Genomic DNA, 25,612 nt, shown 5'->3' with positions numbered 1-25,612 from the left:
GTTGGCAAATTCCCATGCCCCCTCAACAATCTGGTCCATTGTTCCACAGCCGGGATGGAATCCGCATTGTTCCTCCTCAATCTGAGGTTCAACTATTGGTCGGAGTCTCCTTTCCAGCACCTTGGCATAGACTTTCCCAAGGAGGCTGAGCAGTGTGATACCCCGATAGTTGGCACACACCCTCCGGTCCCCTTTTTTAAAAATGGGGACCACCACCCCGGTCTGCCAGTCCAAGGGTACTGTTCCTGAGGTCCATGCAATACTGCAGAGGCGCATCAGCCAGGACAGCCCTACAATATCCAGAGCCTTAAGCATCTCCGGACGAATATCAACCACCCTCGGTTTCTTGCCACTGAAGAGCTTGCCAACTACCTCAGTGACCTCCACCAGAGAAATGGAGCTTGACACACCAGAGGCCTCCGGCCCTGACTCCTGTGAGTCTTTTCACCAACCAACAATATCCTCATTTGATGTCAGAGTTTCTCCACCCTTGCCGAATACACCTTGGGCGCAGCCACCACGACCATTCCTGAGTCGCCAGACAGTTGTCCAGAACCTCCTTGAAGCCGACTGAAAGTCTTTTTCCATGGTTTCACCAAACTCCTCCCACACCCTGGATTTTGCTTCTGCCACAGTAGCAGCTGTCACCTTTTTTGCCTGTTGGTACCTATCTGCTGAGTCGGGAGTCCTTCAGGCCATCCATTCTCTTTCTTCAGCTTGACAGCCTCCCTCACCACCGGTGTCCACCTGGGGGGATCTTGGGTTACCGCCCTGACAGGCACCCACAAGCTTTTGACCACAGCTATGCCTGGCAGCTTCCACAATGAAGGTTTTGAACAGGGTTCACTCAGACTATGTCCCCTACCTCATCCGGGACATAAGAAAACCTCTCCCGGAGGTGGGAATTGAAATCATTCCAAACATGGGCCTCTGACAGCCATTCCCAGCATCCTCACTATTTGCTTGGTCCTACTGGGTCTGACCATCAGTCTTCCCTGCCATCTGAACCAACTCACCACCAGATGTTGATCAGTTGACAGTTCAGCACCTCTCTTCACCTGAGTGTCCAGAACATATGGTCCCAAATCAGATGAAATGATAGCAAAGTCAATCATTGACCTTTGACCCAAAAAGCTCTGGTACCATGTACACTTATGAACATCCTTGTGTTCGATCTTGGTATTCGTTATGGACAATCCATGCCTGCCACAGAAGTCCAATAACAATTCACCATTCGGGTTTAGATCGCGCAGGCCGTTTTTCTCAAACATGCCTCTCCAGGTCTCCCAGTCATTGCCAACGTGAGCATTGAAGTGTCCCAGTAAGACTATGGAGTCTGTAGATGGGACCCTTTCCAGAACCCCACCCACTTGCTCCAAGAAGGCGAAATACTCTGACCTGTTGTTTGACATTCCACGTACCAAGAGCCAGTTTCTGCCGCAAGGACCTAGACCACGAAGGGCCTCCCCACAATCTCCCAATGGAGTATTTCCATTTTACACAGCATAACATTTCTAGCATTTACAATACCAATTTAGTGGCCCAGGATACTCACACACCAATAGCGTGCATTATAAAAATCACATGAGACGCTACTCGTCCAATCAGATCTGTGTATTATGATGTGCGCGGCGACTCGAGTGAGTGACGTGCACAGAGGGGAGACATGAGGCTTGAAACGGCGGTCTGAGAAGAAAACGAGTAAGAGGAAAGCCAAATCCCATGCTCTAAAAAGGGAAAAGGGGACAACGAAAACAGAGCTTTTAACCATCAGTGGACAGAATCATACCTGTTTTATTCTACCCATGGGCAGTTCGAAACCAATATGTCTCACATATTCTGAGACTGTGGCGATTATTAGAAGCAGCAATGTGTAGTGCCACTACGAGACAAAACACAAATCATTTGAGCAAACAAACCTGCTCAAGTGAGATAACAGAAAATAAATGATCTAATAGCCGATCTACCAGAATCCTAACGAATATTCCCTTAAAGTTGCATGGATTTCGGGTCAACATTAAAAACCATTTACTGCCGGTGAAGGAGTGCATGAGTGCGATAGCTGAAACCTTACTTGAAGGAAAACACAAAAGTCTTTTGTGGGAAAAAAATAAAGCAAATACCTATGTCAGCACCATCAACCACAAAGAAAACTGAAATATTAACAGAGGATGTGCTAGCACAGCTGGATGAAGCAATTCATAAGGCATCATATGTAAGTTTAGCTGTAGATGAGTCCACGGATGTACCTGACAATGCTCAGCTGTTAGTTTATGTAAGGTTCTTCAACAATGAAAGAGTTCTGTGAAGACCTGTTAGGTGTTACAACCCTACAAACCAGTACAAGAGGAGAGGACATCTCCCTAGCCATTAAGCAGATTTACTTGTTCTAAAATTAAGCACTTTAAGCTGCACTTTTTTTCAAAAGCTTTCTGGTTTTTTTTAGATGCAGCCCTTGTTTTCACTTGAAGTGAGAAAAGAACATTTATTTGGAGTATTTGTTATTGTTCCAGTTCAGTGTGAAAACTGACAATACAAATTGTTGAAATACTAGTAAATTGTATTTTATTTGATTTGACATTCAGTTGCTAACTACTGACTTGCTGTTGATATAACTACTAGGCTACTTCAATATACATCTTATGCCAATGAGTCATACTTATGATGTCCTGGACCTTTGCTTGAAGAAATTTTATTTAAATGGACCTTTTTGAATTTTAATTAAAGACCCCTGGTCTAAATAAAAAAAATTCATATTGTGTTTCAACATTATTAAAGTTTCCAAAAGTACCTTTCACTCCCTAATCCATATACTAAAAGACTAGAATTAATTATTTTTGTGATGACTCACGTATACATATATCTGACTTTTCAGCCTACAGCAGTTTAGTTCATAAGTGTTTAGTAAGTCATAAGTGTTTTTGAATGAGAGCCACTCCTGCTGGTCAGATCAGTGGTCATTTACAGATATATCATATCTATGCCTTTAAGACACAGTAACAAAATCAGCCAGTTTAATTCTACTAAGCAGTAAAGAGGGGACTGAAATATGAAGTCATGTGAAAACAAATTATGACTGATTTTGTTAAATAAATCAAATGACTATTTATGGTGGATAAACCCATAAAGGTCATAAGTGGACCTCATTGGGGAAAAGACAAGAAAAATGCAGGATGTAGGTGGAAAGCCAAAAAGAGCATCAATCTTCTTGTGGTTCGGTCTGTCTCAGTGGGGCTACAGCAGTGGTCTATAGAGTCAGGAACATAGCGCTCTAGATGCACACGAGCATGACCTTGTCTAGGATTCAGAAACACAGACCATGTACAACAACTCCAACTCTTGGACAGAGAACAGACTCAAGCTGTTTGACAGCTGTCTAATACCTCTGTCTATTCCTATGTTGTTCTCTCTCTCGCACACGCACACACACACACACACACACACACACAGCGTTTGCCTCACAGTCTTATCTTTCACCTCTGTCATTTGGTCAGTTGCAATGAAAAGTATTTTGTTTATCGACTTCAGTTGCATAAAAACACTCTCACCCTAATTAACTGTGGTGGTTTGAATTCAGGGTGGCACGGTGGCATGGTGGGTAGCGCTGTCGCCTCACAGCGAGGAGGGCCTGGGTTCGATTCCCCGGGCGGGTGGCCAGGGTCCTCTCTGTGTGGAGTTTGCATGTTCTCCCCGTGTCTGCGAGGGTTTCCTCTGGGTTCTCTGGTTTCCTCCCAAAGACATGCAGTAAGGCTGATTGGACATGCTAAATTGCCCCTAGATGTGAGTGTCTGTCTGTCTGCCCTGCGATGGCGACCTGTCCAGGGTGTATCCTGCCTTCCGCCCGATGACTGCTGGGATAGGCCCCAGCATCCCCCCGCGACCCTGATGGAGAAGCGGCTTAGACAATGGATGGATGGTTAGAATTCATTCAAATATATATGTATAGCACTTTTTACACTGCCATCATCACAAAGCACCTTTACAGAAAGTCCAGGCACCAAGTGACCAAGCCAAGGGAACCGTGGAAAGAAAAACTCCATAAGAGACAACCAATAAATGACAATGGATAATGTGATCAAGCTTTCTCTTTAACAGAAGAATTTGGTATGTTCTTTAACCCCTTTTCATACTAGCCATAAAATTCAGTTTGCACCTTTTTTGGGGAGGTCTCTCAGATGAACTGTGCTTTTTTCAATCATGTTGATGGAATATATTTAGAAATGTGTATGATTACATACCCATAAGCTTTCTGAATTTCTGTCTTTGTAAGTAAGTCGGTTGTGCAGTTGTTCTGCCTGTTTTGTCTCAGTAGGGTCAAAGTTTTGTCACAACAGGAGGTTCTCCCCCCTTCTGTTTCACCCCTCATTGCTCACCAGCAGCACAACAAAACATTGCACACAACAGAGAGCCAACAGTGTCCCAGTTGACTACTTAAGGCCAAATCAGAACATTGTATAATACAGATAATGTAATTATACAAAGCTAAAAATTAAGACTTCTTGACAGTTTGTATCACAGACTATTTTTTTAAACAAGTAAACAGATGAATAAGAATATAAACCCCCATCAGCTGTGTTTTATCATTACTTTGATTAAACTAATCAATAATAAATGATCTTATCTGCACATAAGAAAGCCTCATCCATCTTTTACAAAGTGATTAAATCATGGTAGCACATAGAAAGCTCCAGTATAAAATGATGTAACTGCTACATTGCAGGTTGCATTACTCCTCTGGTGGCAGATTCAAAGAATCAGCATTCTTTTTTGGGGGCCTGGTAGGAGCTTGTCTGGTTCATGGAGTATCTGATAACAGGGTTGCAGGGGAAAACATTTCATTTGATTATATTAATTAAACATATCCAAGTTGATTTCCATTCCACCTTTGTAATGGATGTTAATGGGTCTGAACAAAGAAGCTAATAAATCATGCGGTATATTTGCTCAGGCTTGTCATAAAATATGATTAGTCAGACAGTAATTGACCCATCCAGCATTTCTCTCAATCAAATAAGAAACTGCAGCACACAGCACTTCTTTACTCTTGGTCTCACCAAATACTGAAGTTCCTCCTTGGTGTATATGGACTTGGAGTATATGACTACCAGATCAGGCATAAACCCTGGAATATTGGACGTTTTTGTTCACCTATTGAATGCAGCTATGAAGGCTTATGTGTCAAAATGTGAAGTAGAGCACAAAATACACAGATAGAATAACAGCATTATTTGAGCTTGTCCAACTTTGCAGTAGTTGCTTCCCTTCACTTTTGTGGCTGGAGCATGCATATGTCAGTTGCATAAGATCCAGACATTACTGAAGAACACAGTGGTTGGAATCCAGACCTGTTTGCATTCTCCTGTTTCAAGTCTGTATTTTCTCTTCCTCTCACCCAAATTCTTAATGCTTAGTCTAAATCTCAGATGAGGGGAGTGTGCACAGCTGTTGTTGCACATCTGCTAAATCTCAGATTATTTAAAACTGTAAGCCAAACCAGCTTATCATCAGGATCTATTTCATCAAGAGTTTGTTCTTGATGACTGCCAGGCCCTCAGCAAAAAATCCTGCATCACAGACCAGCACCAGAGCTGAAAGGTATTTAGCAGGCGCAGGCGGAGTGAAGGAAGAACATTTGTATTCCAGTGTGTTTTTGGTGTGAGTCAGGGTTAAAAGGACTCCACAGCCTCTCTCTGGCAGCAAGGACTGTTTGATGTAAATGCAACTCTCTGCATTATTTACAGCCATCTTCTCTGAGTAAGGGCTTCATTCCACTCCCTGCTGATTTATATAACAGTGGAGTTATGAAAAATAAATAACTGAGAAGTGAAATTTGTATTTGATTTCAGCACCACAAGAGGGAGTTTATGTAAATTGTTCTTTTAGAATCAAAAGCGGTGCCACTTTTCTCTAAATGTATGTGATAGTGTAGAACTGTCAGTGAACAAGCTTTTCATCATACTTTTGTCCTTCAGTCAGTAAAGAAGCATTTTCTCACTTTACTCATGAGATGAAGTACACGCTCAGGCACGTGCACAGTTCCTAATGACTGTCATATGGGATATCTGATTATTCAGAACAGACACAGACATTCTGTGCATATGACGTCTGTTTGGAGCAGTTGGAGGCCTGACTCACCACTTTCTAATGCTACCTTACAGCACAGTCTCAGTCTCTGTTTTTCCAGAACAGAAACCACATAGCAGTCACACGGCTAGTTAGATTAAACGCTTGTGAATTAAATACCATACAACCACACAATAGCCACACAAAAGGACATTAGAAAGGCACAGAAAAGATGCATCTTTAAAACATGTATAAATGCACTGTAATCTGCAGGTTTAATCTGCACTTTAGCCCTGGAGTTAAGAGGCTAACACTATTAACAAACACTAGAAGTCAATAGTCACCCAAAATTTCTCTGTAAATCCTTCCTCAACCAGCTTACATTCAGGTCTTCATTAATGTTGGATAAACTTGTCAGTGTGGTTCATGACACAGTGTGCCTTACTCTGTATATAAAAAGGAACACTGTCCTAAACCACTTCAACAAGTGTCCTTGACCTTAATGAATAGTTGTATGCAATTTGAGTGAGTTGAGAGAAGTACTGGGGATGTATTTATGGAGAAAAAATTTGAGTGACTATTGACTTCTAGCGTTCATTAACAATATTAGCCTTGCAGTTTCATCTGGGGTGAGTGGAATATTGTGTAAATTTGATTTGTTGCTGAACCAAGTTGCATATTGCATGTTAGGGTCTCTGATCTAGCTGATCATTTTCACAGGTAGGTGGGGGCTGTGGGAGGGCGAGATGAAACATGATTTTATTGGGTAAAATTACTTTCTCCCTTTTCGCTGGTGCACAGTCATACAATCAAAATAAAAATGTTTTAGATGTGGGCAAAAGTCATTACACGTTAATGGAAGATTGTGAGACAGCAAGAATTTTGCCTTTTTAAATGATATGATGCATTGTGTGTCATATGACCAGGGACACAAACTAACAATGTAAAGAAAAAAAAACATCAATAATCTACAATAAATGAAAAAGTAGCACTGAAGTGGATTGAAATGGTTGTGTTTAGAGCACTAAGGTGTCCTGCATGTGTGATTCTGACTTAAGGATGCAAAATGAGTGCTGCTATATGGCTGCATGTGTGTGGTTTTGAATGAGTGCTGATGTATGGCTGCATGTGAGAAACAGTTGAGGCATAGAGGAGAATAAGCAAGTGTCTGGTCGTCTGTCCAAGCCCAGACTGATCCAGGATCCATATTTATGAGCCGTCACTCAAATATCACATAAGCAGACTGTATTTGAAGCTGAGCTGATTGGAATTCAAAGCACAAATCTGATGACCTGTCAACTGTCCAAGCGCATGTATACAAATAATGCAATGACGTAAAATGATGAAAGACCCACACACACAAGCCCTCACAGCGAATTAAAACAAATACAGATCTATGCACAGCATGTTAACATCTGTTGCTCATGAATGTGTTCCCTTACTGTGTGAAACACATTGGCTTTCATTAAAACCCTGCCTGAGCCTCATAAATCTCTGTGAGATCAATAGCATGATTTTGTGAGTGGATGCAGAGCACGGCTTATGGTGCAAGGTGAAATACAAGATTACATAATGAAGATTTATGATTTCAGAATTCACATAGAGGATATTAGTGGTTATGTATGTATGTATGTATGTATGTATGTATGTATTTAAAACTGTAGCATTTTGGCAGAAAAGCCCAGTTGACTTTAACAAATATAAGTCATGGAACATTTGTCTGGTCTCATTCTTTCTTGATGAGATGTAAATTTAAAATCACTATTAAATAACTAAATCTGACCTTAATCTAATCTTTGGAAAAAAGAATATACCAAGATGTGCCAATTATCTAAAGCCAATAATCTCGAGCCTAAAACCGACAATTTGTTGGTACACAGTGCCATCTTGTGGTTTACAAATGCCACGACGTCTCCACTGAAATTAGCTCATACAGGGATGGCAGTGGTACATCATTCAATAACAAGGACTTCTATTGCTCGAGAAAAGAACAAAACAGATTGAAGCTTTGGAGAACATTTGGTATGTATCGTTTAGTCTGAAAGATTGTGTCCAACATACTCCTACTCCACTATGTACATGATTCTCTGTGAAACACCACTAAACATCTATACATACAATACTGTAATGTCCAAGGCTAACCTTCATTTACATAATTTTCAGTCAAAATGGCCATTATGTACAAGTTATTTTTCAGCACCAAGGGAAAAAAGCACATTTTATAAAACATCATTAAAAAAAATACACAAAAGTCATAACAGCTTTGACTATTCTCAGAGGACTTTAATACAGATTTTGTTTTTTAAGAAATCTGCAGAGATATTTTTCCACACCTCCAAAGTTCAGCCTTAGACTGAATCTCAAACACATTCAGTGTTGTGGAGATTTGGACTTTTTTCATTGGTCAGTCCATTGTTCTGAGAACACTAACAGCTTCTTTGGTTGATGTGCAAATATACTACTTTTTGTGGATGTTCTTTTCTCAGTAAAGTCAGCCACACATCCTTTCATAGCCTCTTAGTGTTGAGATGTCTTCTCACTGTGGAATGACAGACAAACACCTGTTTTTTTTTTTCAGAACTGAAGCAAGAATGGAGAAGACACTTTTACTTATTTTCCTTTAACTCCTCCCTCGTTCCTTACTTAAGGGGATTAACATATCTGAAATTCTCATAAATCCCTCTGTTAACAATGACTTGTAACTAACGGCTGTTTTGACTGGCAATGAAATAAAATGTATGGTAGTCTTTGATTTTTGCAGTACTGTACTTTTGCATTATCATTACACACTATACTGAGAACTCAGAAATGAGAGGAAGACAATGAAATGCAGATGACAAGCACATACACAAAAAGGCACATCAAAGAATAAAGACTGAGAATGACGTCTGTATTTCGTATGCATGCCCTGTAGAAATCTTTTGCCTTATGGAAGAATTGAACTGGCAGATGCTTTCTTGCTTTCTCCCTGTCTGCAGTCCAGAAATAACTAGGCTGTGACAGACAGGTGAACCGTGAGCATACTACTAGAACGAGTCTGTAAAGCTGGCGCTCTCCTCTCCCTTTCCAAATCTCACATGGGAACATGTCAAAAACAGACAATATCAACAACAAAACAATATCAGTTGCATTGTTTTAAAGCATTGCATTTTCACATTTCTGATGAATCACAACAAACAGAAGTTTATAGAGTATCTAGTGGAAGAATTCAGTATATTAATCACATTAATCAGCCTGCATTCATCCCATGCTTACAATCGAAATGTGCTTTCCTACAAAATCCACCAAAGCTGCTGTGATTTTCTGACTTAACTCTCTGTGTGTGTTGACAGGTCACCACCACCATCCCCCTCCGCTGCACCGGGGCGGCTATATGCGCTCTCCCTCATGGACACGCTGCAGTAAGGGTGAGCCTACAAGGGACAGAAAGCACCACAGCGACTCAGACAGCGCTGACCCGCACCGCAAACTGGAGCGGCCCAAACAGCCCTGAGAACAGTAGCACACACTGGAATGGCCCAAAGGAAACACAACACTGAAGGACAAACAATGCTGGGCCACTTGGACATACTGACCAATGGTGCTAAAGACACTAAATTGTGCTCTCCCTATTGCATCCATATGAACCATATAACTACAGAAGATTAGGGAGAAATACAGACTGATACTGACAAATATCTATGTCCACTTTGAGTTAGGCCTATAACATCTCAAGGGTGTACTTTTGACAGAGTACTGTGGCCACTTTTTTGGCATTATAGAAATTCAGTTTATCACAATGTTGCATAGGCAGAGAGGAGCTAAACTTTGAGAAAAGGCAAGAAAAAAAAGGCCAGATCAAGAAGAACAGAGAAACCATATCATTTTCATCTGTTTTTGAGTGACAAGCAGAAAAAAAACTAATCACTGTATAATTTATTGCCTTTAAAAAGTAACAATGATCTACCACAATGAGTGACTGTAAACATGCACCATTAGCAAGGCAGAGGAGAACCTAAGCAAAGCCTCTAGCTTGACTGTGTTGTGAGACATGGATTCCCATAAACTCAGACCTCAGATGCCAAGTTTTTCCACAAACATTTCTTTCAACACTGTGTACTCCATCAATAACACATTTTAATCCTTCAGAAAATAAAGATTTACAAAAGCAAATGGTTACAAAATAAATTTCCGGTTTCCAGGCAAAAAATACTCTATGATACATGAAGCTTTCTTTTAATCTCTAGGCTTTGGAAATTTAAAATCCTATCAGATTTCAGCCCTGCACAATAAGAATTATATGAGAACTTTGATCTGGTCTTTGTTGGGACTTGGGATTCCTTAACTAATGCTAAAATCTCCAGAATATCAGAAGCATTTCAGGTTTCAGGAGAACAATGTCTGGGGTGTTCTGTGCAAATGTGAAACCCGTTTTTAAAAAATTACATGATTTTTTTTTTTTTTGCCATTAAAAGCTGTTACTCTAATGAAGCCTGTTGGTAATTAGCCTAACAATATAAGCCAATGTGTTGTTCCTGTTGTTGAAAATACAATTACCATCAGTCATCAGCAGAGACTTAATACTGAGACCATAGCAGTAAATAAAAACATAATTGCTTTTTCTTGAAAACCAAATTGTAAAGTTTCTCACTGCTATAATGACTATACTGAGTTTAAATGAATCAAGCTATTTTGTATTGATCACTTTTTTAAGTACAATGCACATTTTAGTGCTATCTCAGCCCTTAATGACCAGAGCTCAACACATCACCTGCTTACAAGCACATTCATGTATATCAATGAGATGGATCAGAGCAAAGAAAATACTGCTGTGCAGCTATTCAAGGAACTTCTCAGAGTAAGTTTGCTGTTCTGGGATCACATGATATCTTTTCCATAATACTGAATAGAATAACATGAAACCTTATATTAAATCAGTGCTACTAATATGAGATGCTTGACAAATATGAATGCAGGGATTCGGATAAATAGAAAAAGAAAAAGAAAGAAAAACAAACAAACAAACAAAAAAAACACCACCACCTCATTCATGAATAGTGTGTTACTTCTACAACTTGTCTAGCTTTTTGGGCACAGGACTAATAAAAGACGAAAAAAAGAAGGTAATTTAAGCTTTGCAAAAAATTCAGCTACATAAAATGTTAAGGGTCATAAAACACCAATAAAATCCATGTTTGGTGGTATAAAACATGCTAGCTTTTTTGCAAACAACTCAAAAGTGTATAGCCCTGTAGTTTCAGCTGAGAGTAATTTAAACGGTTTACTCATGGATTGTACGCATTCTTTCTAAATAAAAAAGTGTGATGTAGTTCGTAAACGCTGTTAAAATTTCACAATTTACCATTCACTCCCTGACCCAATCTATACATGGTTATTTGGCTGCAAAACAACCCATTTTGGTTTCATTGCTTTTGTGCTATGAACAAAAAACCAAAACACTGACATTTCCTATTTAGCCTACAGCAGTTTAGCCTGTTCATGCTGAAGTTATAAGGAGTGTTTCAGAAGAGATAATTTACATACATCAGCCATGAAGATACAACAACAAAAACACTCTGGTTAATTGTACAGGATAGAGAGAGGTTGGAAAATGTTCAAGTAGAAATTAATTATTTCTGTATTACGTACAAAATAAAAAAAGCAAAAATGTCAGAAGTGGACATCAGGAGAAATACAAGATTTAAGCTAATTTAAGCTCAACAGACACTGCCAAGTGCTGCTGCTGTCAGTCAACAGCTTCACTTTGCTATTGCAGAAAAATCTTATGATGCTAAGTAAAAGCAAACAGTAAAGCTGGCATTCTAAATGTAAATTCAGCAATGAGGAATTGCTAACTGCTGTCAATGGTAACACACACTTTACAGTACATAATGACAAATATCTGCACAGATACAGCATATTTAGGTCACAGTGTTCCCATTGTCACATTCTCACACTGATCTAGGCCATGAACTAGTTTTCAAAATATTCATTGAAGTCTTTTTGTGTGAACACAAAAGGATATGATCTGAAATTCATCTTTACAGGTTTTAATAGTCAAGTTACATCATTTTAACACATTGCATTTTCACATTTCACACAGTAGAACACCCTGCACAAAGCCACAAAGGCATAACAGTCTGCAAAGTCCAGTTAAATCTTATGTCAGAAATATCTCTTTACATGATTTTCTGACATAAGACATTACCACAATTGCAATGTCCTAAAATAACAGGAAAAGCTTCAGCAGCTGGATCAAGGAATTTGAGGAAATCAGCATGAAATGGAATATTTGTAAAAACTGTCAGTCCAAGATTAAGGAAAGAGACAGATGGACAGAGTGCCTCAGTGAGGTAGACATACTTGAATATTCCTGAGAAAAGACCTGACACATGCAGGAAATCCAGGATCTACTTCCAAGTCTATTCGATCAGGGTGGTATTTACCTCCTAAAATGGCAGGAGACACAAGTCCATAGAGGACTAGAAACACACTCTTAGTAGGCACTCTGTGAAGACTGAATTTTTATGCAGAGCATATAACAGCGTAACAGGTCTTTCTACAACAAAAGAAAAAGTGTTCAAAACTCTGCTTCTCAAAAATACTGCATCCCTTTCAACACGAGAAGCCCAATTTTCTCTTGTAAACCAACTTCATAAAGTAATAGCCAAAACATACCAAAAAGAAATAATCTGAAAATAAAAGAATAAAGTCAAATGTACCATAAAAATACACAACACAATCATTTACAACTACTCATCAGGTCATCAGCACTTCCTTCACTCTGATCATGACCTGACTAGAAACAGACCTTTAAACAACTTTAACCAGAAACATTTAAAAGCATTACAAAGTGCATTCATATAATACACAGTCAGTTCATTGACTTTGCTACTTACAAATACTCAAGTCATAGCTGTATCATAACTAATGTCCAAAATAGACAAGACACAGTGATTCCATTACAGTGCTTTAAGCTTTCTGACTGAGGACAAAAATACAATGTACAGTCAACACAACTTTGCCAACTCAAACTTATTACTTACCGCCACACTGCAATGACAGTATTCAAAGGGAAAATAGCACCTACTGCCTGGAATGCAATAAAGTCATTGAGTCAAGCACCAGAGTAACACTGAAATGTGTTTGTTCTCCAGTGAAGGCACTTAAATTCCAGACTAAATATTAAAATCTTTGCATCTATAAAAAAAAAAGAAAAAGTGAGTCAAGTTGTTCACTGCGCTTATGGAACTGACAACAGTATGAGGTTCATTGCATCCCAGAATCAAAGCTTTCAGTAACACATACACACACACACACACACACACACACACTTTCTAAGCTGCTTCTCAGTCATGGTTGCAGGGGCTTTCAGTAACAGATTATTTTAAACTTTTTTGAGTTTCCCTTAAACAAGAAAATCAAAGCAACATGCCATGAACACATTCAAAAATTAACGATTGCACACATCCGGTCAATGGAGGAATCTCATCACTCCTCCAATATGATTACTTACAGTTACAAAAAGTGTGTCTGTAGCCAAAGTCCTTCTCCATCACAACTCTCAATCCCCCTTTCCTCTGTTAACCCAGCTAGAGCTGAGGTCTACAGGTACACTGCCTGTTTCTGCTGCTGTGAGGAACCACCCTTGCTCTGGTTCCAGTCTTTGAGGCCCTCTGGCAAGCTGATGTCTTCTTCAAAACTACCAGTCTCCTCCAGAAACTCCTCATAGGTAGACTTCTCTTCAAAGGGCCTTGGGCCTAACAGTTCCATCATGTCAGCCTTTTCAAGAACTTCCTTCTCCAGAAGGCGTTTTCCCACCTGAGAGATGCATGAGGGTATTACACTTAGTCATCCATTGAAGTTTTTTTATTGAAAACTGTGCCATATCAGATAGGCTAACCTAGGCTGCAAAATACACCAGAAAAACACCAATGAATAATCATAACTAATAATAAATAATCAATAAACATCATTATTCAATGAATAATGAACCTCTTCAATGAATAATTTGTTTTGATTTAATTGGTCTTCATTGTAAAAAGTGACATCCCTAGATTACAACTGCTAATTGTGGAATGATGAATGGGGTCCCAAAGTCACCTTGAATCAAACTACAAGTAGAGACCAGTTAAGACCAGCTGCAAATATTACATTTAGCCCTTTTACTGTCCCATGAAAGCCTGCTAGGTGTCCCATTTTGGTGTTAAAATTGCCATCTATAAGGGCTCTCTATGTGTTCTTAGCACTGCCTTTGGTGAGGTCTGCATTGTCTCACCACATGAAGCCAGCGTTAGAGCGCCTTCTGGGAGAGGCCAAAAGCCTACTAATTAACATACACATGCTCTGAAGGGAGAGAATGAAGATTTGTTTGTGTACTGCTGGAGAAAAAGTTAGAAAGTGGAAGCTGTGATGAGTTTTATTTTTTTAGTTTTGAGTTATTTAATATTGATCTGTTGTGTTTATTAAATCCCAAACAATTGTGGTAAATGGTCTTGATCTAGATACCTGCTCCACCAGTTCTCTCTTCTCTGTGATGAGTTCATGGGCCCTCTCAAAGGCCTTGCTGATGAGAGAGCGCACTTCCTGATCTATGAGCTGAGCAGTAGCCTCACTGTATGGCTTCTCTGACACCAGCTCGCCCTGCCGAGGGAGATCAAATGCCATCTGACCCACCACGTCACTCATTCCAAACTGCACAATCTGTGGCATAAGAGACAAACAGATGTTTAATGCAAGAAAACTAAAATTCAAGCAGAGGTGGGTAATTCAGTTCCAGACAGTAAAAACCTTCCCCAGGATTTTGTTCTAAATTCCTGACTTCTCTAGTGAGCTGAAAACACCAGTAGAGGTGTCCAGACTGATGAAATTCCTGGGGAAGATTTTAACTTTTTGGACCTAAACTACCCACCTATGCAGTAAAACTGATTTAGAAACCAAATTAACAAAACAGACTCCAACCTGAGCGTAAGCAGACTGTGTGACTTTTCTAAGGTCATCCTGTGCACCTGTGGTGATTCTGCCAAAAAACACCTGCTCTGCTACGCGTCCTCCTAGCATCATACACATCCGGTCAAACAGCTGTTCTCGGCTGAACAAGTACTGCTCCTTAGAAAGATACTGAGCGTAGCCTAGTCCTTTTCCTCGAGGAATGATGGACACCTGAAGCATTAAACAAATAAAAGGAATATTGAGCCACATATACAAAATATGATCAAATATATTTTGTATATAAACAGGCGCAAAAAGCAAAACCCTTTAAATATAAACCCGTCAAATCTATAAAAAGACAGTATCTGCATGAATATAAACGGTTCTGTAGGGATATTTATATTGCTACAGTGAATACAATAACAGATGACATGATTAATACAATCAACTACTATTAAAATTTAGTACAAATGTGCACTTAATGATAAACCCACACAATTGCAACCAAAACCAAGAAAAACCTTCAAGTAAAGAGAAACTGATATCTTTCCCAATAGGGACAAAAATTCTGAGAAAGCTTTCTTAAATCAAATTATGAAATTTACCCAGTTTAAAATAAGTAAAATGGGTTATATGAACTGCATGGGCTATTTCCGGAAGGCATTTATAGTTTTTGTACAGATTACTGTTTCAAAAGGGGGTTTCTTTCGCAATGTACAGTCACAATGAAACATTGTATTTGAACCACTAATGAAATTAAAGAAATGCACATATCTATGAAAGCAGGCCATTATTTTACTTGCCTATTTACTCTGAATTCCCTAGCTTCTCTGACGAACATAATTTTATTAAACGTTTTTGTTTATTAAAACTGAAAGAAGCAGCATAACTCATTCAGGAGGGAAAATAGGCTAAAATATGGTGTGCGTGCACTGCTGTGAGTTACCCTATAAAGTTTGAAAAGTCAGAGGTGTCGAGGATCTTTTCAGACCACATCACATGTCTTTACACATTAACGTCACACAAACAGGCTCAGAAGGAAGATCAGGCTCGATGCTTCAGTCTCAATGTAATATCAATATTATACTGATGAAGATATGATGAAGAAAACTCACACCATCAGAGGACAAGTAATTCTTAAAGTTCTCTTTCATGCTTTAACATGCTCATAAACATCTAATTTATCTGTTCATGGGGAGTCCAAAGCACAACAGATGTTACAAAATGTTCTTCCACATGTGTTTCCACCAGAGAGGTCAACATAGTTCTTACATAGTGCAGCTTCAAGTGCCTTGTGTTGTACTTTTAATTCTAATTTGAAACTACTAACATTTTACCTCATTAGTATAGTTCAATGTTTATGCATATACAAGTCATTATATTATATATTATATGCCCATAGTATGTCAATCCTGTTTTTACCTGTCACTAAGAAAAGATTGTGAAATGAACTAAATGAATTTGAACTATAAATAAATGAGAATAATGTAATCACCCAAAATAAATACAAAAAAATCTTTTATTCCTTACAAGTCAAATTCTTATGTAATGACCTATAGACACAAGCTGATTACCACTAACTCTGTTCCAAATAATTGTCTTTTCATTTGTCCACAGACAAAACAGACAGTGCTTTTATACCACATGTACCTTTAGTAGTGGGTCAGCATGCTCCAGAAACCAGCCCACCACTGCATGACCAGCCTCATGGTATGCTACAGTGGTTTTCTCAGCAGGTTGCAGCACCTGGGTCTTCTTTTCCAGGCCTCCAATCACCCTCTCAACAGCCTGCTCAAAGTGTATGGAGGACACGGCTGGACTGAGGTGACGGGCTGCAATGAGCGCTGCTTCGTTGCACACATTGGCAATATCAGCACCTGCAGGAAGACATTTACATAATTATTTTATACATTTTTTTTGTAACATTATTTGAAAAGGCCAGCTACTCAGTGACTCAGTGTGTGGACATTTAATGACCAATGGCCCAACTTACTTAGAGTAAAATCTTTACATTAATATCCATTTAAAGTTAAAAACACCTTTCCTTTCTCCTATAAAGTTATCAATTTTGATATATGAGGCTGTGTTACAACATTGATGATAAATAATGCCTACATAGCTCTTCTCATCTCAGTTCAGTCATCTGAGAATTCAAGACTTGTAAACTTGTGATGCGAGTCTGAGAACTTGTCTCTGCTGTTCTTGAATAGCTGTCAGTGTTATTCAGCTGTGTTTGAACAGCACATGAATCATCAACAAAACTGATAAAAAGAGGGAATAAAAGTATAATTCATGAAGATTCAAAGAGATAAAGAGAACCTATTTAATATTTTCATACTTTAATTTCAGTAAGTTTCTATTATAGGAGAGCAACTGCAGTTCATTGCCAGTCTAAAATCAAAAGAAAATAAAAGCTCTGTCTCACCCGTGAAGCCAGGTGTGAAAGCTGCCAGTTTTCTGGCCAAGGCATCTGAGGTCAAGCTGGAATCCAGCTTCAGTGGTCGTAAGTGCACTTTAAAAATGGACGCCCTTCCTTTAATATCAGGATGTCCTATTTTGGACAGACAGGTAAAGGAGGAAAAAATGGAAAAATAGTGAAGAGGAAAAAAGAAGGGAGGGCACTTTATAACACCTGGAGGATGAGAACCATTTGCTTTAAATCTGACAACAGTTCCAGTGTTTATATGAGGGCTCTAAGAATAACTAAGAACTTTAAGAACTCTTCCTCTATTTTCTCACACACTCCCCCTCATTTTCCATGCCCCAAAAAGGAATGTTCCATTGTGCAAGTTGTACTAAAGTGGGAGCAAAGCTCTCCACAATAATAGATAAACCATTTCAACCACCGTGGCATTCCCACCTAACAATGAAAGCTGCTGACATAACACAGCTGCACCAAACAGCTCCTCAGTTCAGTGAGTATGAGTGTACTGGGATGCACAGGGAACCCTTTTGCCAGGCTGACTCAAACAGGCAGCATAGGAATTCTGGATGGCTAAAAGTTAATCGTGCCTTCAGAATAAACAAATCTGGAAAAATAATTTGGGGGAAAAAAAAAAAAGCAAACAACAGTAAGAAGAAATATAGGCCATACCTATGTAGATCTGCCTGTCAAATCTTCCAGGTCTCAAAAGTGCAGGATCTAACACATCCATGCGGTTGGTGGCTGCCAGCACCACCACATTAGTGCTGTTGTTGAAGCCTGAAGGTGAAGAATACAACAAAAGCGCTTTCAAATTGGCAAATGTTGATAAGGAATTTTAGACTAGTTTGAATATTAGACACACAAAATTGATGGCTACTCTACACCCTAACACAACCACAAACTTACCATCCATCTCCACCAGCAGCTGGTTGAGCGTGTTCTCCTGCTCACTTTGCCCACCAAAGTGCCCTCCGCCTCTCTTCTTGCCTACAGCATCAATTTCATCAATGAACAGAATACAAGGAGCATGCTTTCTGGCCAGGGCAAACATGTCCCTTACCTGCAACATTTAAAAGATAATTACTTAGAGGCTTGCAAATTACTCAGAATTCCAAAATATCTCACATATGAGACAAAACAGTGATAAAACCTTTTTTTTTTTTTTACTGTTGTAAGAACAATGTTACCCTTGAAAAGACAGTGATAAAATTATTCCTTACAACCTCGAAGCAAAATAACTGTAGGAGAGAACAACTGAACTAAGCAACACTCTGATATAATCTCTTGTGCTCCAAGTGCAGTTCTCACCCGCGCTGCCCCAACACCAACAAACATCTCCAGAAACTCAGAGCCATTAACTGTAATGAATGGAACTCCAGCCTCTCCAGCAGTAGCTTTTGCCAACAGAGTCTTTCCAGTGCCAGGTGGGCCTGACAACACTGCACCCTGGAAGACAATTGCCAAACAAAACAATCACAAACAGCTAGAGAAAAGGGGAAAAGCAATGACAAATCTTCACTGATTGGATCATTATACACTTGATTCATGCACTGGCTTTTAGGCACTTCATGACGTAAATTAGATTCCATGAGTCAGTTCTCTTATGGATCTGGTTCTTGGACAGCTTGAGAAAGCATCCAACACACCATAACAAAATCCACCATTACACATTACCTTTGGCATTTTGGCTCCAAGGTCCTGGTACTGTTTTGGGTTCTTCAAGAAGTTAACAAACTCCAAGACCTCCACCTTGGCCTCCTCACACCCAGCAACATCCCTGAACCTAACATTGATCTTGTTTTTGATTATTTTAGCTGTGGACTCAGTCATGCTTAAGGGGTTGTTTGCTCTCCTGCCTCCGCTCCCTCCTGCTGTTGGTCCCCGTCTCAGAGTGAAGAGCAGGAAACCAACCAGCAGAACAGTCGGGAGCATGTTCATTAGGAATGACCTGTTGTCAAGTGTAATTGAGGCAAAAATGTTAGCAAATATGTTTTATTCAATCATTGTGCATTTGCAATAAGGAATCTGTAAGGAATTAACAAGTCTATCACGTAATTTACACTGCTGGAATACGATGCTAAAATGTCTGCATTTCATTAATTTTACAACATTTGTAACTATATAGAAATATATTTATATATATATATATATATATATATATATATATATATATATATATATATATATATATTTCCTCCACTAATCCAGGTACAGTGGGGCAAAAAAGTATTTAGTCAGCCACTGATTGTGCAAGTTCTCCTACTTAGAAAAATGAGAGAGGTCTGTCATTTTCATCATAGGTACACTTCAACTATGAGAGACAAAATGAGAAAAAAAAAATCCAGGAAATCACATTGTAGGATTTTAAAAGAATTTATTTGTGGAAAATAAGTATTTGGTCAATAACAAAAGTTCAACTCAATACTTTGTAACATAACCTTTGTTAGAAATGACAGAGGTCAAACGTTTTCTGTAAGTCTTCACCAGGTTTCCACACACTGTAGCTGGTATTTTGGCCCCTTCCTCCATGCAGATCTCCTCTAGAGCAGTGATGTTTTGGGGCTGTCGCTGGGCAACACGGACTTTCAACTCCCTCCACAAATTTTCTATGGGGTTGAGATCTGGAGACTGGCTAGGCCACTACAGGACCTTGAAATGCTTTTTACGGAGCCACTCCTTCATTGCCTGACCAGTGTGTTTGGGATCATTGTCATGCTGGAAGACCCAGCCACGTTCCATCTTCAATGCTCTCACTGATGGAAGGAGGTTTTGGCTTAAAATCTCATGATAAATGGCCCTGTTCATTCTTCCCTTAACACGGATCAGTCATCCTGTCCCCTTTGCAGAAAAACAGCCCCAAAGCAAGATGTTTCCACCCCCATGCTTCACAGTAGGTATGGTGTTCTTGGGATGCAACTCTGCATTCTTCTTCCTCCAAACACGACGAGTTGAGTTTTTACTAAAAAGTTCTATTTTGGTTTCATCTGACAACATGATATTCCTCTTCTGGATCATCCATATGCTCCCTGGCAAACTTCAGACGCCCCTGGACATGTACTGGCTTAAGCAGGGGGACACGCCTGGCACTGCAGGATTTGAGTCCCTATCAGCTTACTAATGGTAGCCTTTGTTACTTTGGTCCCAGCTCTCTGCAGGTCATTCATCAGGTCCTGCATGTAGTTCTGAGATTTTTGCTCACCGTTCTCATGATCATTTTGACCCCACGGAATGAGATCTTGTGTGGGGCCCCAGATCGAGGGAGATTATCAATGGTCTTGTATGTGTTCTGTTTTCTTACAATTGCTCCCACAGTTGATTTATTCACATAAATTGCCTATTGTAGATTCACTCCCAGCCTGGTGCAGACTACAATTTTCTTCGTGGTGTCCTTCGACAGCTCTTTGGTCTTGGCCATGGTTGAGTTTGGAGTCTGACTGTTTGAGGCTGTGGACAGGTTACTTTTATACAGATAACAAGGTCAAACAGATGCCATTAATACAGGTAACGAGAGGAGGACAGAGGAGCTTCTTACAGGTCTGAGAGACAGAAATCTTGCTTGCTTGTGGGTGACCAAATACTTATTTTCCACCATAATTTACAAATAAATTCTTTAAAAATCCTACAAAGTGATTTCCTGGATTTTTTTCTCATTTTGTCTCTCATAGTTGAAGTGTACCTATGATGAAAATTACAGATCTCTCTCATCTTTCTAAGTAGGAGAACTCGCACAATCAGCGGCTGACTAAATACTTTTTTGCCCCACTGTAGATAGAGTCTACTGCAATCTCTACATAACAAATATTTATGCATTATAATTTGTATCAGCACTGGCAAATAAATACATGAAAAATTTGTATCAGCACACAACTGGCATATCCCTAATAAGCAGTTCATACTATTAACCCTGATGTACTCACCCATCACTCTCAGTGCTGTATACCACCGGAAGTTTATGTGGATCCTCTAAACCCAGCTCACGTTCTGCTTGCTCCAAATTCCTTTCAAATGTATCAACAGTGCCAATGTTGAACCAAACATAATTCTGCAAAGAAAAGTACAACAAAGGCTGAAACCAAAAGGTGCATTCTGAATAGTACTGAAGTTCAACTTGTGTGACTTAAAAATAGTAAGAAACCAGAAATCATAAAAAATTACATATACATATTTTCCTAGAAACTGAAAGCAAGATGGTGCTATTTGGCCACAGTTTTAGTGATACATCATCATTTGTATGTCATTTTCTTATCTGATTTTCACCACTGTACAAAACAAATACTTTCTCACAGATCACTCACCACTTCTGATGTATTTACACCTGGAACAGGAAGCACTCTCACATATTGTTTGTTAACCACTTCAAGGCGCTCAACCTGTTTATTAAAAAAAAATAATAATAAAATAAAAATAAAACATTTAAATCATAATTCATAACAAAATAGAAAACTTATTCTGATCACAGCAGTGTGAAATGTCATTAAAAACAGAAAGCAGTCATTTGTAAATTCTGTTTGACCTGTATTAAAATGAAAACAGTACAAAAATAAAATATGAACTTTTTTGCCAATATGTGCTAATTTCCAGCTTGATGCCTGCAACACATTCCAAAAAAAGTTGGGACAAGAGCCTGTTTACTGCTGTGGTGCATCACCTTTCATTTTAATATCATGTTGGGGACTGAAGACACAAATGTATCCAGTTTTGAAAGCAGAATTTTTGCAACTCTTCAGCTGGAAGGAAGAAAGAAAGGGGAAAAAAGTGGCCTTCATTGTTGTACTTTGCACTTCATGATGCACCACCAATCTAGTCCAGTCTAGCACTTGTACTCTCATTATGGAGCCATGTTGTTGTAACATGTGCATAATATTTCTTTTTAATAATATTTCTGTCACCATATTGAAATAAGCACAGATGTCCCTGAAAAAGACAGCATCTAAAAGGCAACAGATGTTTGCTCCAAAATGTGTACATTTCTTTCACTGAGCTTCCAGAAATGTACAAAACTGCTGGTTTTAAATGCAGTGTCATCCGAGAGACCAAAGGTCATTGGCATTCAGTTGTGGGTTTTGGCCTTGCAAAGATGTTTCCAGATTCCCAGCACTTTTAATAATATTATGCTCTGTAAAGGGTGAATACCAAAAATCCTTTTGGAACATGTTGTAGGATTCAATCAACAGAGTTTATATTTACAAGAAAAAATGAAGTTGATAAGATAAAACTTTCAACATTTGGTCTTTGTACAGCTTTTCTTTGAATATAGGTCAAAGTGAACTTACAAATCACTGCTGTTTTTATGTATTCTCCACATGCAGTCCCAACTTTTTCAGAATTGGGTTTGGTGCATGGTGTGAGTGTATGAATATCACCAATTTACTGTTCACCATTTACTGCATGAAATTAAGGGAGTTAACTTCTCTAAATCATAATGTCAAAGTTTTAAGCTTCAGTAAACTGTTTCTTACCAGCCCTTTGGCAAGGTAATAATTAACAAAATCCTTCCAAGATATCTCTCTTCCTGTGTCTCTGAAGTGCAAATAAACGAACACTGACAGCATTCCAGCTCCTGCAATGATGACATTCCGGAAGTCCTTTTCATCCCATGGGAAGTCTCCCTATTACATAATCAAAAAGCAGGGATAGGGGGTTGGGGTTTATGTATTACAAAACTGTTCGCTGTAACAAACGTCCATAAACAAAATTGTGTCTACATTGGCTGCCAAATTTAATCACTCAAAATAGTAACTGATTTGGTTAAACAGAGACTTTTGGTTCATTTAATGATTTATAAAGTTTAGATTTGACTAATTTTCAAACCGATATTTGATTATGTATTTATTGTAAGGCAGAGGAGCAGAATGTTCAGGTGGCAGTGGGTTATTGTGGTAAAATGGGTGAATTTTATTTATTTTACAGCATTCTTAATCACATACAATTAAGCTCTGTAAAGCAAAAGAAGACACTTGTCTACCTATCAGCATTAGTCCATTACTGTGATTGCAATTTTCCATTACTTTATTTTTATGAAAAAATGCTACTTACTAAGTAGGATAGAGTAATTAAAAGATGGAAACTTACTTTAAGGATGCGGGACCACCGACTGTCATCTTCCTTTTTACCACCCCCACCTCTTCCTCCTCCACTTGCTCCACCTCTCGTTCCCTGGGCCTCTGGCTGATTTGATTTCACTGAACCACGCAGAAGTTCACATGACAAAACAAGAGTAATAATATTTATATAATCTATTGAAAACCAAGAGTGGCAGGATGTTGCAAATCTCATAACTGAATAAAAAGTCTCACAATTGTAGTTAGACAGTCTTACCCTTGGGTTCAGCAGCTGACCTATTAACACCGGGGGCGCCTGCACTTTTTGGAAAGAACTTCTCAAATCCTGAGTAAATGCAAATAACTTTTAAATAGTCTAAAAAAGAATTACAATGAATTTGGTGAAGCTGAATGAACAAATGCATTAAATGCAATTATAGTGGTTCCCACTTTTCCTACTGTTTCTTGGGGGTTTAACAGACAATACATGTGCTATGAAAAATACCTTTAGGTGGTTTGCTTGAGAAGGCACGCAAATGTGACAGCAATGTTTCACTTGATCCCAATCTTAATTTCATTCGGTGCAGAGAAACATTCTGGAAAGACAGGGAGAGGAAAAATATTAATGTTTATGTTTACTGCTGTTAAACATCAGCAACTCTCAGAAGCAAAGCGTTAAGGGGCAAACAACATGATGTTCATTTGTTTATGAGCGATTCCACAAATTGGGTGCCATGTGTCCCACTGATAGTCTATGTTCAAATAGGCACATAAAAGATTTTGGTTTTGTACATGGTACATGCTGTAAAGTTCCTTCACAGCAACCCCTATGCCTGTACCAGATAAATAAGCTAAAACGTTACTAATACCTAGCTACAGAAACCAGCAGTGCATTATAACTAAAACTTACCTTAAAATGTAAAGATTTAGATACTTCAGAAATTCTGTCATTTTTGCATTAATTTGTGAATCTGTTTTACATCTCATGCTTGGAATACCCTACATTTTTAGGAGTCGTCCATTACAGGTTATGAAAAATGGGCACTGTGGTTGTGTCCCTCAATTCAACTTTGTTACCTAAACACATTCATTTCTATGAAATATCTGTAATATCTGAAATTCACATAATCAGTTTGCATTATCCAAATTTCCTAAAGATCAAGGAAAGAATAATAGTAAATACAAAACTTCCTAAATGTTATGAAATAACAATTTTTCTCAAATTTATGTGTGCCATAATTGTTGCCATTCCTAGTGATTCTCATAAGTGAAATTTAAGTGAAGTATATTCCCCATCCTTGAGGTCAGAACATCTCACAGACTTTAATAAGATTTCACCCACATGAAAATAAAGTTGGGGGGGGGGGTGCCAGAAGAAAGCCTTTTCTGTCATGAACCAACAAACTTATGCCCCTAAAGTATGCCATCGTTACTGGATCTTTCAGTGAGACCAAAAAGGTTATTCTATCGCTTGTAACAATCGAAAAATGCAAGGTGAAGGTTTAGTGTGGCCCTCAAAATCAGGGCAGTTCGTAGGCAAAGTTAACCTGGAAAGATGGTCACTTCCAAAAATGAAGGCAAAAGTCTCACCCTAACAGCTGCGCTGTTCGTGCTGAATACACAGCTCCCTCTCCTCCAGGAGTCCGCCCAAAACTTCATAGAGCCTGCAGTGGTGAACCGCAGGAGCCGAACCATCTTACAGCTGGGATAAAGTTTCATCGTAAATACGAGGAAAAGACGCTCTCAAATAAAAAATTAAATAATTGACCCCCCCCTCTGTGTACACACCGTTAGTAAACAAATGCTGGAGGGCGCCCGGGTGCTGCCTGCTCAGACCGCATAATCGTACCGAGTACGCGGCTTAGATCCTTTTATTTCCTTCCCTAAAATTACTAGGTGTTACACAACACGACAGTCTCTCTGCAGTTAATTTAATATTACGGTATTTTTTACTCTTCACTTTCCCTGACGCTAATCTTTGTAAGCAGGCAGCCAAACAGTGGCACAGCGCTTTTCTAAGGCCCAGCCTACTACTCAGCCGCGATTGGTTGCCACGTATGACGTAATAACGCTAAACAGAGCAAACGTTTATTTAACGTTACATTGATATATTATTATATAAAGCGCTAAAATGCAGTAAAGCATGTTAAATAAATGCAAATAAATATTACCT

General features: G+C 39.0%; 2 protein-coding genes across 3 annotated transcripts in view; one reads left to right on the top strand and one right to left on the bottom strand.

Annotated features, from left to right (window-relative positions):
- The window catches only part of LOC108434966 (dysbindin domain-containing protein 1), a 39,662-nt gene extending 28,587 nt beyond the window's left edge, over window positions 1-11,075 (top strand). Inside the window, exon 4 of the mRNA XM_017710486.2 lies at window positions 9,396-11,075. Coding sequence (XP_017565975.1) covers window positions 9,396-9,556 — 161 coding nt within the window. The 3' untranslated portion in view covers window positions 9,557-11,075. The remainder of the gene's footprint in view (window positions 1-9,395) is intronic.
- A 1,001-nt stretch (window positions 11,076-12,076) lies between these two features.
- On the bottom strand, window positions 12,077-25,591 carry LOC108434843 (AFG3-like protein 1). Of its 2 annotated transcripts, XM_017710367.2 has the most exons (17): window positions 25,228-25,591; window positions 25,030-25,141; window positions 23,945-24,035; window positions 23,717-23,785; window positions 23,471-23,580; window positions 22,858-23,007; window positions 21,694-21,768; window positions 21,316-21,440; window positions 19,073-19,346; window positions 18,707-18,844; window positions 18,305-18,458; window positions 18,068-18,175; window positions 17,399-17,524; window positions 16,624-16,850; window positions 15,004-15,204; window positions 14,551-14,745; window positions 12,077-13,863 (listed from the first exon to the last, which is right to left on the bottom strand). In XM_017710367.2, exons 2-17 carry the CDS (start codon window positions 25,132-25,134, stop codon window positions 13,648-13,650), a joined length of 2,364 nt encoding a protein of 787 aa, XP_017565856.1. In that variant the 5' UTR covers window positions 25,135-25,141; window positions 25,228-25,591; the 3' UTR covers window positions 12,077-13,647. The 2 variants fall into 2 exon arrangements, with proteins under 2 accessions (XP_017565856.1, XP_017565784.1); XM_017710295.2 differs by lacking the exon at window positions 25,228-25,591 and having other exon boundaries at window positions 25,030-25,218.
- Window positions 25,592-25,612: the final 21 nt, after the last annotated feature.

Source organism: Pygocentrus nattereri, chromosome 7 (assembly GCF_015220715.1).
Source record: "Pygocentrus nattereri isolate fPygNat1 chromosome 7, fPygNat1.pri, whole genome shotgun sequence".
NCBI lineage: Eukaryota > Metazoa > Chordata > Actinopteri > Characiformes > Serrasalmidae > Pygocentrus > Pygocentrus nattereri.
Note: the sequence above shows the minus strand (reverse complement) of the source record. Positions and strands in the feature narration are given on the sequence as shown.